This window comes from Pteropus vampyrus, unplaced genomic scaffold (assembly GCF_000151845.1).
Source record: "Pteropus vampyrus isolate Shadow unplaced genomic scaffold, Pvam_2.0 Scaffold252, whole genome shotgun sequence".
Lineage (NCBI taxonomy): Eukaryota > Metazoa > Chordata > Mammalia > Chiroptera > Pteropodidae > Pteropus > Pteropus vampyrus.
In genome coordinates, this window is record NW_011889033.1 from 343624 (window position 1) to 356683 (window position 13060).

The 13060-nt window shown below is 50.6% G+C and overlaps 1 protein-coding gene across 1 annotated transcript in view; it reads left to right on the forward strand.

The window, feature by feature from the left end:
- LOC111729216 (limbin-like) overlaps window positions 1-11617 on the forward strand; it is a 14279-nt gene extending 2662 nt beyond the window's left edge. Inside the window, exons 2-6 of the mRNA XM_023520199.1 lie at window positions 4161-4375; window positions 5794-5881; window positions 6542-6738; window positions 9416-9517; window positions 10915-11617. Coding sequence (XP_023375967.1) covers window positions 4161-4375; window positions 5794-5881; window positions 6542-6738; window positions 9416-9517; window positions 10915-11185 — 873 coding nt within the window. The 3' untranslated portion in view covers window positions 11186-11617. The remainder of the gene's footprint in view (window positions 1-4160; window positions 4376-5793; window positions 5882-6541; window positions 6739-9415; window positions 9518-10914) is intronic.
- Window positions 11618-13060: the final 1443 nt, after the last annotated feature.

Here is a 13060-nt window from a genome sequence, read left to right on the forward strand (position 1 = left end):
GCAACAGGGAGAAAATGGCAAGTTTGTCACCGTAGTGGGAAATTCCATCAGACCTCCTTCTGTGGTTGATTGGTTGACCAAATAAAACACAAACGAAGACACAGATGAATTGAATAACACATTTAACAACCTGTATTTAACGTACGTGCAGAATCTCACAGCCGAGAGTTGAGGAATATATATTCTCCACCATACATCGTAACGGTCAAAAATAACTGACTATACGATGTCATTTTGACCGTCTTTCTGAAAAAGGACACTTAAGTTTAAACTAGTTTTAAAAAGATTTTCACCAAAAGTCTCTACTTTGGAAATTTTAAAACATACTTGTGAGTAATTCATGTGTCAAAGAAATCATAATGGAGATGTAAAAGTATGTAGAAAACTAATGTAAATACAACCTATCAAAATTTGCAGGATTCGGCTAAAGCAGTTTTTAGAGGGAAATGTATGCCCTAAACTTATATTAGAGAAGAAGAAATTAAGATCATATTAAAAGGTAAGAGGAAAGCAACAACATAGGACCTGTAGAAAGTAGAAGGGAAGGAAACAGAATAAATGCAATTAAAAACAAAACTACTGTAGAGAAAATTAATGAAGTGAAAGTTGAATTTTTGGAAAAAAGTCTAATAAAATACACAAATCTCTGACAAGACCGGCCATTAAAAAGAGATAAGGGACAATAAATTTCAGACGTATAAAAAGCAACAAAACTGTAGATGCAGTAGATTTTATAAAAATAAGAATTCTATGAGCAACTTTATGTAGATGAATTTGAAAACTGAGACGAAATGGAAAATTTTCTGGAAAAATATGGATTGCCAAAATTGGTCCAAGTAGAAAAAAATTCTATATAGTTCTATGACCATGAAAGACATTGATTCAATAGTTAAAAAAAAAAACAACAAAACACTTAAGATGCACACAAAAAAACCCACCTAACCCCCAATAGTGTTATAGGTGATCTCTATCAATCTTCAAGGTGGCAGATTTTTCTAATCTCATATACAAATTATTCCTGATGTTAGAAAAATAAGGAATATTCTTTAGCTCATTTTATGCAGCTCAGATAACATTGACACCAAAGGCAGACGTGAATATTGTGAGGAAGAACTATCGCACTTCAATCTCACTAGTGAACACAGATGTGCAATTTGTAAACAAAATATTGTTAACACAATCCAGCCATTTATAAAAAAAATTAATACAACATGGCCAGGTTGAGCTTTTACCAGGAATATAAAATTGGTTGAACATTAAAACATCCACTTGGAAAATTTACCAGATTAATAGATTAAAAGAGAACAGGAAAAAAAAAACTCATGTGATCATTTCAGTATATACAGAAAAGGTATTTTATTGAATTCAACACTTAGCAAAAATAGTACTAGTATAAAACTGCTTAGCAAAATAGTACTAGGAGGAATCTGTACTACAAGGTATTTACGCCAAACCCACAGCAAGTATCCCTCTGCGAGGTGCATAGCATGGAGGTGGGCCACTGCCCTGACTTACAGGTGACCAGGTGAGGCCTTCAAAGGAGGGCAGGTCCAAGGCCTGTATCTAGTTAGGGACAAAGTAGGACAGTAAGAGCCTCTGCTTTCAGTTCCCAATCCAAGTCCTCCTTGTCAGCATCTGAGAAACAGCCTCCGTTCAGCCCTAAAACACCGAATGGCCCCTTTTACTGAGACCGCTCTGATTTCTATTAGTTACGGGGCAGCTCAATACTTAACATTTTTCAATTCTGGCATCAAAGCGTCCTCATTCCCTAGTGTGCACAGGAGAGTTGGTGTGTCCTGGATCGAAAGCCAGTGATAATACGTCAGATGATGTTGTTTTATTTAAATTGGTGGTAAAATGGTAGATACGATGTGTTTTTCTCTCAATTCGCATTTCAAGAGAAGAAAACTTGGTGTTTTGCTCCAGATATTAGAAGTTCATTCTACAGCGTGATCTTCTGTGAAAACCGTTTTCTCTTGGGAAATGGGCTCTCGAGCTCTTAAAACATCTGAGAGAATTAAAAAAGCGTGAAATGAAATGCTTTGGAAGAAATGACTCCTAAAGAAAACTATATCGAGTGCACCTCATTTGATGAAAGATTTAGACTCGATTTTGTGAAATTGGGACATGTGCAGAGGCGTAATCGAGTCGGGGCCAAGTGGCAAGGATGGGCAGATTTAAACGGGACTTAGAATGGGCGATGGGAACCCATGCTAACTCCCCACTGTTTTCACTTCGGTCTAAATTGCCGCTTATCCACCTTCCCAAGTCTGGAAGCTGTCTGCCTCTGGTGTTCCTGTCTCTTCTGCCTGAATCAATCTTCCTTCCTTCCTTCCTTCCTTCCTTCCTTCCTTCCTTCCTTCCTTCCTTCCTTCCTTCCTTCCTTCCTTCCTTCCTTCCTTCCTTCCTTCCTTCCTTCCTTCCTTCCTTCCTTCCTTCCTTCCTTCCTTCCTCCCTCCCTCTCTCCCTTTTGCCTGCCCAGCTTCACTGCTCTGATGCATCTAGACCGGAAAAACAAAAATAACATTGATAGTAACTCACATTAATTGAGCTCTCATTAAGCCCAAGGCATCGTGCTAAGAATTTAAACCTTCACCCCATTCTTACGCCCATTCTACGGATGAGGGGTTGAGGCTTAGGAAGCTCACCCCATCTCACCAAAGCCTCACAGCCCCAAAGCAGCACCTACACCGCCTGCCTGCAAAACCCAGCTCCTGTTCTAAGGGACATGCCCACCTGCCCTCCTCTCTCCCTATTCCTCTCCCCTCCATGCTGCAGCCAGAGGAATCTTTCTGGAAAAAAAATAAAAAGACCATTGACTGCCCCATCCACCAGCTCTGTATTTGAAAACTATGCCCACCCTCCCTGGAACCCCGCACTCAGCCCCCTGGGCCGCCTTCTCCCTGCTTCTGAACACCTGAGGCACGTCCCTGCCCCCACTCCCCCGAGGGGCCTCTGTCGCTCTGCACCCCCTTGTAACTATCGCGGAAGTGGGGTGTGGGACCAGGGCCCAGGCATGCTGAGGGGGCAGCGGCCTTGGGGAACTCTGCGGTGAGTCGCTGCGTGAGAGGGAGCGCCGTACGCAGACCCCAGCGTGTTAGAAGCCCCCGCCCAGCAGTGGTGAGAGGGTTGCATGGCCCTGGGGGCCGACGCCGAGTCCTTGGCACACGGGGCCTCGGTTTACCTCTTTAGCTGTCTTCTTTTCTGTCGTGGTTCGGAGCCTTTGGGGTCTTGGGGACACTTTTGAGAATGTGATTCAAACTTTGGCTCCTCTGCAGAAAGGTAGACCATTGTGCACGTATTTTAGAGGATCAAGGGCCGCTGTCCCACTGGTCCCCTCAGGAAGCCCGTCCATGGCCTCTGAGGATTAAGACCCACCCTCACGACCCACCCCCACTTAGAGTGCTGGCCGATGTAGGAAGTAACGGGTTCAATGTGCCTGCGGTTACAAGACTGGGGACCCCCTACTTATTTATTTGTTTATTTTTATCAACCTGAGCAGGCTGTGGACCATCTCTTGTGCCCAGATTATCTGATTCCGGTGGCCTAAGAATGCAGACTTCTGTTTGGTCAATGAGAATCAGTATAGCCTGGCAGTTAAGGATACAAACCCTGAAGCCAGCTGCCCTGGCCTCAAATTCTGGTTCTGCCACTTAAGAGCTGTGTGACCTGGCAAATTACTTGAACTCTCTCTGCCTTTATTTTCTCATCTGTAAACGGAACAGAAGCGTGTGTATTCCGTGGGTTTTTATAAGGATTCAGCGAGAGTAATAAAGAGCGTGCCCGGCACTCAGCGCCGTCGATGTTAGCCGAGGCTTCTGTGCTCCAGCTGTGTTTCTTCGTGCTGGGCGCATGATGCTACCCCGTCTGTCAGAGTCAGGTGCTAGCTGCCAGGCACGGTGCCGGGTGCTGCAGACAGGGACATGGCGACGCAGTCCCACCGTCGGGCTCCAGCAGAAAGCTACATGAGCGCGATTTCAGCGGACTGCAAAAATGGGGCGTGATCTTAGTCAGCTCAGGCATGGGGGCGCGAGCGATCATACTGCAGCCTCGTCGCACCGTTGGGCACAGCTGGGCCAGGTTCGCAGGGCCATGCCGAGCAGGCGGGGTGTCCCCTGCCACCCGCCTGCCTCTGCTCACCACCCCCCTCCCGTGTGCAGGAGCTCCAGGAGCTGGAGAGGAAGCTGGAGGACGCACTGGGCCACCAGGAGACGGCCCAGCTGCAGCGGGCCCTGGACAGCCAGCAGCGGTGGGCGGGCAGCCGGCCCGGGCTTCTGAACGAGCCTGAGGACGCGGATTCCGAAAGGCAGGTCTCCACTGTCCTCCCGCGAGCCCTGAGCAAGAGCCACAGGCTCCTGGAGCACCACCAGCAGAGGTGAGCCGGGCCGACGGCGTGTGTGGTGTCAGCGCCCTGCAGCCCGGGGCGCCTGGCCTCTCGCACCCGATGGGACGTGGCGCCCCCCGGGCTCACGCTGCTGTCGAGGCACCGTCCAGCTCTCGGGCCGAACTATATTTCTTCCTCGATATCCTCCTACACTTCGTTTTTTTTTTTTTTTCTTTTAAATATCACGGAGGTTTTACTGAACATAATATTCAGGTTTTTTTTATTGTGAAGTAATTTATAGACTCTCAGGAAGGTGCAAAATGGTGCAGAGGCTTCCTGCGCCCTTCCCCCGGTGTCCCCGGGGGCGACATCTTAGGTGGCCGTAGGAATCGATGCCGACGCCACACAGCGCAGTGAACGCAGCCTCACCAGACCTCACCACGCGCAGAGTCTTCTATATCCCGCGTCTGTAAAATCAGGAAACAGACAGAACCCCGGTCTTCTCGTTTTGCTGCTCTTTGCATTTTTTTCAGCGAACGTGAGACAGTTAGCCTTTGCCTATGGAGCTGGGAACTCTGGGAAAACATAATTTTTGACAGCTTCGTAATTTTCCACTGTGGGCATGTTGACGTGACAGAGAGAGGGGTGCGAACTGCATACGCAGCGTGATTCCATTTTTGAAAACACGCACAGTATTGGGAAGGGAGCAGACCAGATGGTCATGGATGCGATTTCTGGGCAGTGAGCTTACAGACGATTTTAATGTATTCGCTTACGCTTTTCTGCGTACATGCAACATGGACGTGTGGTCCCGTCCCACCGATCCGGCTGTAGGAGTTTGCGCCAAGTTGGTGCAATCAGACAGAAGTGCTCGAGATGTCGACTTGATTGAGAGCAGGATGTGAGGGTGTTTAATACCCCGACGTGCTCTGTGCTTCGTGGAGGAAATGGCTGACGGTCAGGCTTTTGGTAGGAATTGGAGCTGCAGCGGGTTTGGGTTGTACTGACCAATTAGAATGCAGGGTAGATCATTTGTGACACCGACTCGAGTGGGCTAAGGGGACCGTTCCATGGACACCCCCATTTGGAAGTCAGGAAGCCTGGCGGAGCCCCTCATGGGCAAGGGTGCCTCCCCGCCTCTGCGGGCAGAGCCACGAGCATCCCGGGAAGATGGTCCTGGGTCTGCTGCAACACGAGGGCGCGAGGCGGACTCAGGCCCCAGGTCCTGGTCTTCTCGAGCATGGCCATGACCTTTAACGCTGAGCGTTTTGAAAGGAGGATCACAGATGGCCCTGCAGAACGGTCAAGGCAGGAAGAGGTAAGCCTCTCCTGGCCATCTCTTCCAGCGGGTTTAAAAACTATATAACGCAGATGGGATTTGTGACGCTTTGTTATTTAAATGGCTAGACCGTCTTCTCACGGGATTGCTTTCTAGCGGGACGGCTCACGTAGGTTTTCCTTGACTCTAGTTTGAGAGAAGAGCGGGAGAGCAGCGCTGTGCTCGAGGACTTGCTGGAGAACATGGAGATGGACACCTTCGCGACCCTGTATGGCCAGGTGAGAACACAGCGCACCCCTTGCTGCGTGAGACTTTGCCTTTCCTTTACCTGTAGGATGGGGACGAGAGCACCTAGCCTGGGACAGGACCCGGCCAGGTGCTCGCCACTCATGATCACACCGTCGGGCAGGTTCTGTCGTCACCCCCTCACCGACAGGTCCTGCAAGGTCGTACCGAGGTGAAACTCTTGCCCAAGTTCATAGTGGGAAGAAATAGACACTGCCCAAGGATACCTGGTTCCACACGGGGCTGGGCATGCAGAGTGTGTTCTCTCTCTCTCTCTCTCTCTCTCTATTTACTGTGAAATACTTTCAGATTCCCAGGCAGTTGCCCAGCTAGCATAGAGACTTCCAGCATTCCACCCCGTGTTTCGCTGAGTTTCCCCAATGGTTGCATCTTACAAAGCTCTAGCCCAGTACCAAAACCAGGACACTGACATTGCTGTCAAATCTGTCACTTTATCACTCGCGTGTAAGCAACACCACAATGAAGACGCAGAACTATTCGATGACCACAGAGATCTGCCCTCCCCACCCCTAGCCCCCGGTCTGCCTCGCAAAATTCCGTGCATTCTGGGATGCCACGCACATGGAACCACACAGGGTGTGGCCCGTGGAGACTGGCTTTTCTCACGCGGCATCGTGCCCTAACTCCTCCAGGAGCTGAGACTGGCCTCGTACCTGTCCAGGCTGACGATGGTGCCGGCGGGCGTGCTGCACCGGCTCCTGAGCGTGGCCCTGCCCGCAGCCTCGCAGCCCGAGTTGCTGGCCATGCTGGATGCGGTCGGCCAGAAGCACGCGGACCACGCGGAGCAGAGTGACAGCCGTGGGGAGCAGGCCGACCCGGGCAGGAGGCGGTGAGCGCAGGGGCCGGCCGCGAGCCGAGGTCCATGAAGGAAGCGGACGGGACAGGGAAAGACCCCGCAGGCGCAGGCCTTGCCTGGTCGGCACTTCATTCCTCACGGGGCGAGGGCGCGCGGGAGTCACCATGAGCCGCCATGAGCCGCTTTCACCCCTGGGTGGGCCCAGGTGTTTGTCCACACTTTCTCTTTCCCTCGCCAATTTATTTTTCAAGTAGAATTTTAATAAAATAAGTTTCCTGGGCTGTCAATATTAAAGACAGTGTAGAAAACACATAAAGGAAAAGGGAGAAAAAAATATTTCTGCCATTCCACCAGCTGCGGAAAATGGCTGTGAATAAGTGTGTGTGTGTGTGTGTGTGTGAATAAGTGTATGTGTGCGTGTGTGTGAATAAGTGTATTTGTGTGTGTGAATAAGTGTATGTGTGTGTGTGAATAAGTGTATGTGTGTGTGAATAAGTGTATTTGTGTGCGTGTGTGAATAAGTGTATTTGTGTGTGTGTGTGTGAATAAGCGTATGTGTGTGTGTGAATAAGTATATGTGTGTGTGTGAATAAGTATATTTGTGTGTGTGAATAAGTATATTTGTGTGTGTGTGAATAAGTGTATTTGTGTGTGTGAATAAGTGTGTGTGTGTGAATAAGTGTATTTGTGTGTGTGAATAAGTATATTTGTGTGTGTGTGTGAATAAGTGTATTTGTGTGTGTGAATAAGTGTATTTGTGTGTGTGTGTGAATAAGTGTATTTGTGTGTGCGTGTGTGAATAAGTGTATTTGTGTGTGAATAAGTGTATGTGTGTGTGTGAATAAGTGTATTTGTGTGTGTGTGTGAATAAGTGTATTTGTGTGCGTGTGTGTGTGTGTGTGTGTGTGTGTGTGTGTGTGTGTAGTAATCCCAGCACACATGACCTTGCATCCTGCTTTCTAGAACCTTTTAGTGGAAGCAGGTTTGCTCATTTCCTTTCAACTCTTGTCCATGTGTCAATGTCTTTTTATATGGGAACCATCACACTATTTAGACGATTTCCAGCTATTTTATTAATAATTTAAAAGTCATACTTTTCCACAGTTATTGAAACTCCTTCATAGTTGTCATTTTTCATGGCTGCCCAGTAGTCCCCTGAGGTGTGTAGCGTAGTGTAGGTCGTATGACCCTATTACTGGGCATTCCGTGTGGGCTCATTTTTTCCTCAATCAGGGATAATGCTGCATAGATACTTTCCTTCAGGATCAGGTTCCAGGTGTGAACGGATCAGCAGTCTCTTTGTAAGGAAAGGCAGGAAGCAGGGGTGTGGGGAGAGCAGATTTGGGGGGCAGCCAGCAGTACTACTTGGGAACAGAGTTTGGGAGGCGGCAAGGATGCATCGCTCTTCCTGAGAGAAGGGTCATTGTCTTTTGATGAGAGTCGTAATGGCGTCCCTGACTCAAGCAGGTAAGAAGCACTACTAAGGGTGAAGAGTGGGGCCAGGGTGGGAGTGTGGGAACAACACAGTAAAGTAGGGGTGGGGGTCCCCAGGGGCGGGAAGAGCCTTCCTAGTTGCAGGTGGGGTCCCACACACTCAGGGGACAAGGTGTGGGCGTGGTCAGGGCCGGGCATGGGCGTGGCCACAGGGCTGCATGCCACAGAGTGGTTTCTCCTGGTGCACAAGCAGGGAGGGCCATGCAGATGGCAGGTATTGGAGGTGACCTTGGAGCAGGAACATGCGTGGTCACAGGGAAGCTGCCTCTTCCTAAGGGCCACCCATGAGGACCTTGTTTATGGGGCTTCTCCTTAGGCCAGTTTGGTGAGGGAGGCTGATGTGGGACAAGGCAGGACACTCAGAGTGGCCGTCGCCAGGACCGTGGAGCATGACCATGTCCTGCCTTTGCCTAGCCTCATGGCCCAGTGGACTGGCTGACTCCTGGAGTCCCAGGCCACACACCGTAGTCTCCGAGGGCAGGGAGGTGCTGCTTTTGTGTCCCAAGCCCCGGTCACAGCCTCATTTCAGGGTCATGGGTTTCAAGCGACAGAAACCGACTGACTCAGCGAGAAAGGGTGTGCGAAGGACCTGTCAGAATTCAGGAAGAGCTAAATGCTTAGGTCCTAGGAGTGGCAGGACCAGGAGGGGACAAGTGACGTCCTGTCTGGGGTACTGTCCTCAGAGGATCAGGTTGCCCTGCCCAAGAGTTCGACTCCTGGACAGAGAGGCTGGCCCAGCCTGGGAGGGACCATGTCCACCCCCAGCCGGCGGCGTGAAGCAGCCGAGGCAGAGTGGCGCTTGCTGGAGCCCGGCACACTGGACTCGCCTCCACAGCACCCTTTACTGACCGGCCTGCACCCAGAGCCACGAGCAGCACACAGAGCCCGTTGCTTGGTGAATGCTCCATGCCCCCCCTTTGCTGGGATGCCAGGACTCAGCTCAAGCGTCCCACCTCTTGGCAGCCTTCCTCAGTCTGGTTGATGTCACCATTACTAGCCTGTGACAGCTGGACTGGGGACCCCTTGAGGGCAGAGACTGTGCTTTGATGAGGCCGGAGAAGGTTCTTGATTGATGTGCGTTGAGTGGGTGAGAGGACACACAGTGAGTGCCCTGAAGTCCTCGTGTCAGGATGGAGCCCCTAGACCTTTTAGGATCGCAGCTCGCTGGGCGATCCTGTTCTTTTTGAAAGCATCAGACATCCCCTTGTGCCTTCAGGAAACACCAGGGCTGGTGGCAAGCCTTAGAAAGCAAACTGCGCGGAGAGCTGATAAGCGAAGGACTCGAGAAGATGCTGTGGGCTCGTCGGAAGAAGGAGAGGTAATGGCGGGCACCTGCTCAGGTGGGCTGGGGACGTCAGCCAGGCTGCCCGTGAGCTGGAGGGGCTGGGGCCCGAGAAGGGCGGCTTACAGCGAACGTTCCAGCATCTTTTCCTACAGACCACGGCCTTTACTCCGAGTGGCCTGCTGCGGAGCTGAAGATAAGCCTCTGGCTCCCCGTGGGAGACCGTTCGCTTTTCCTTTATTAGCATTTTAATGACCGCGTTTATTTTACCTAATGGAAAATTTCAAATGGGATAGCATTAGAAGGGGACTAATTCCTTAGAGCCGTTCTGACTTTATAGTTGGCCAAGCCCTTTCCCGTCTTGTCGCACTGAGCCTCCCAGCCTTCTAGAAAGTGGGGGTGATGATGCAGCTGGAGAACTGGCCTGGGATTTGGGGCCTCTAACTGTCCCCTTTATGTCCCTAAAGTTCCAGGCCAGTACTTTCTTCCTGATCAAGTGTCTTTCTCTTTCGGGTGTAATTATTGCACGGAGGAAAGCTAAGGCGGGAGGTTTCGGATCGACCCAGTGTCCCCTGCATTTCCGCTGGGGAAGATCCGGAGAAAGAGTAGCATCAGGTAGACTCGTAATGGGTTAGAGAGTGACACCTCGTGTGCGCTCTGGCAGGGGGTCTAAGGGACACCTGGCGCCTGGCCAGAGTCCCACCACTTCTGTAATTTCTCAGAGTGAAGGCGAAGGTGCTGAGACCAAGCCACCTGAACTGTCCATGATAAAAATCTTGGTGGCATTGAGAATAGGCTGGATATCAGGATGTAGTCCCTGAGAAATTAAGTCACAACATTGAGCCCACACCAAGAAAATCAAGTGCAAGCTGTCATAAATGTAAAGTGCTCTACTGGAGGACGGAAGTCGATTGCTCAAGATTAGGATGGCAGGGTGAAGGCGTTCCCGGTGGGGTTCACAAAGTGCGTCACTCTCTTCTGTTGGAGACACATTGTGCCTAACGGCTGTTGCTTTGTAGTCAGGCTTCATCAGCCTGCTTTTAGTGGGAAGATCACAGGCAGTGATGTCCTGCTATATGATTGACATCTGGTGACGAGGAGAGGGACGGGAGCTCGGACTTGTAGTTGTGCCAATTTCCGTGGTGTAAATTCTCCCGCCGCGGCCGATTTCAAGCTGATGACAACAGGCTCACCAAACTCCTAAAAATTTAACAGTAGCGAGTCAGCGAGAGTTGTCTGCAGCACGCCACTGCCACCGGCTTCAGCTAAGTTCAGAGCCAATCTGGTGACCAAGAGGGAAAACCTTTCTTTCGCTTGGCACTTGACTGGGGACCTAGGGACCAAAAGGGAGATTCTCCCAGGAAACTCCATCAGGATACTTGGGAGCCTCAGCTGTCAAAAATGTCCAATGTGATCTTCTGTTCTTTCTTTAGCATATTAAAGAAGACCTGTCCCCCTCTTCGAGAGAGGGTGGCATTCTCCGGGGAAGGTCATTGGCCACACCTGTCCCTGGAGCCCCTCGGCGAACTGGCCCCCGTGTCCATCGTAGGGGCGGAAACCGTTGACTTGTTAAACACGGGCGAAAAGCTCTTCATATTCAGAAATCCGAGGGAGCCAGAGATCTCACTGCACGTCCCTCCCCGGAGGAAGAAAAAGAACTTTCTGAATGCCCGGAAGGCCGCTTGGGCCTTGGGCATGGACTAGCCCGAAGGAAAGCTCCAGGGAGTCCGAAGGCAGAAAGATGTATTTTCTCCTGTCCTGCCGTGTGTGTGTCTTTATAATGTACAACTTACGGTGTAAATTTCACCTGCAGATCACCCAGGCCCCCCAGCAGCCCCCTCCCCAGCTTTCAAGGACCCGGTGTAATCTGGTCCCATGAGTCAGGTGGCCGATGGTCTTCAGCTTCACAAGGACAAAACCAGACACAGGACCGGCTGTGAACACTCGTCGCCTTCCTCCCCACCTTGCCGAGGGCCTGCGGGAGGCCCAGCCACCGAGCGGTGCCCCGCAGTGTCTGGCTGCGTCACGGGCTGTGTGTCCAAGGCGAAGGCGCTCGGTGCTTACGCTTCGTGTTTGTCGCATGTTCTGTTTTTATCAAGGGAACCTCCAGAAATAAAGGTATTTTGAACAGCGCTCCTCTCGGTGGAACTCACTTTTTGCTTTACGTCAGAACCTTTTCTTCGTCATTTCTTCTTGTGTTTCGGCCACGTGTTGTCTTCTGTCTGTCATTCTAGCGGCCAGAAAGAGCCTCCGGTTCAAACCAGAGTTATGTTTCCCTCTTTACAAATGGGGAAGTTCAGTGGCTTAAGAAGGTGAGTTGATTTGTGCATGATCGTGATCTCCTGAGTAGCAAAACCAAGACTGTCACTCTTCACGGGCGCAAGCCCTTGTCCCTTCTCTTGGGTTCGTCACTGGACACCCAACAGCCCTCACACCTTTGCCAGCAGACAGGGCGCACGCGGGCCCCTGAGGTTCGCAAAGCGCTTTGATGCGCCCGGCCCTCTCCTGGACGGCAGTGGTTGAGGCCCGTGCGGCGGGCTCACTGGGGCGGGACCACATCACGGTATGAATGTCCCGAGAGCCAGGCAAAGATTGCGACAGCAGCCGGTCTTTCCCGCAGGCAGGAAATGATAGAGAGGGAATCCTGTCACCAGCAGAGGGAAGAGAAGGGCTCCTGATACAGCGCCTGTTACGCGACAGCTGCATCTTGCTGTAAACTCACCGCACGGGAAACAAGGTGTGTGCGGGGGGAAGCCTGAGCTTCTGGAACCAGGTAAGTGCGGTTTTATTCCTGGCTCTACAACTCTCGAGCGAGTCACTGTGCCTTTGGTAACCTCAGTCTCCTCGAGGGTGAAGCGAGGGGTCCTAAGACCTGCCTTCACCCCATCCGGAATGGTGCCCGCCCCTCTGCTCCATGGCGGCTGCATCTGCCTTGTCGCGCCCGTGCCGAAAGCCTCCGAAGCTTCAGCACTGCCCGCGAGACCGTGAATTGTCCTCCGGCCAGCTTCCCAGCTGTGTCTGCAGTCTCTTCCGCAGTGTTAATCTGTTCTCAACCCCATCCAGTATGTTTTGACAGATTCTGGGTTTTCCATCTCTAGAAGTGCCACTTGATTCCTTTTTAAAAATAAACTTCGTTTTGTAGAACGGTTTAGGTCTTAGGAAAACTTAAGATGACAGTATAATGATCTCTTAGATCCCTGAACCAACTTTTTCTCATTATTAACAACTTATGTTAGTATGGTACCTTTGTTACAATTAATAAACTAATAATGATACGTAATTATTGGCTAAATTCCATACTTTATTCAGATTTCCTTTATTTTTACCATATGGAATTTTTCAGATGTTGTTCTCACGATTCGATGAGAGTTACGCATTTAAAAAAAAATAACTTTGGAGACATTTATTTACTCTCTCACAGCACCGACCGTGGATACGAGTAGTTACATTTTGTGCATCCTCAGGAAGACACTGCACTACCGAGTGACCACTACGTCCTGTGGAACTTCAGTCTTTGGTCAGCGTTATGAGCGCCTGGGTTTGGTCCCGTGGGCTCTCTTCGAAATGGCCTGCGGAGTT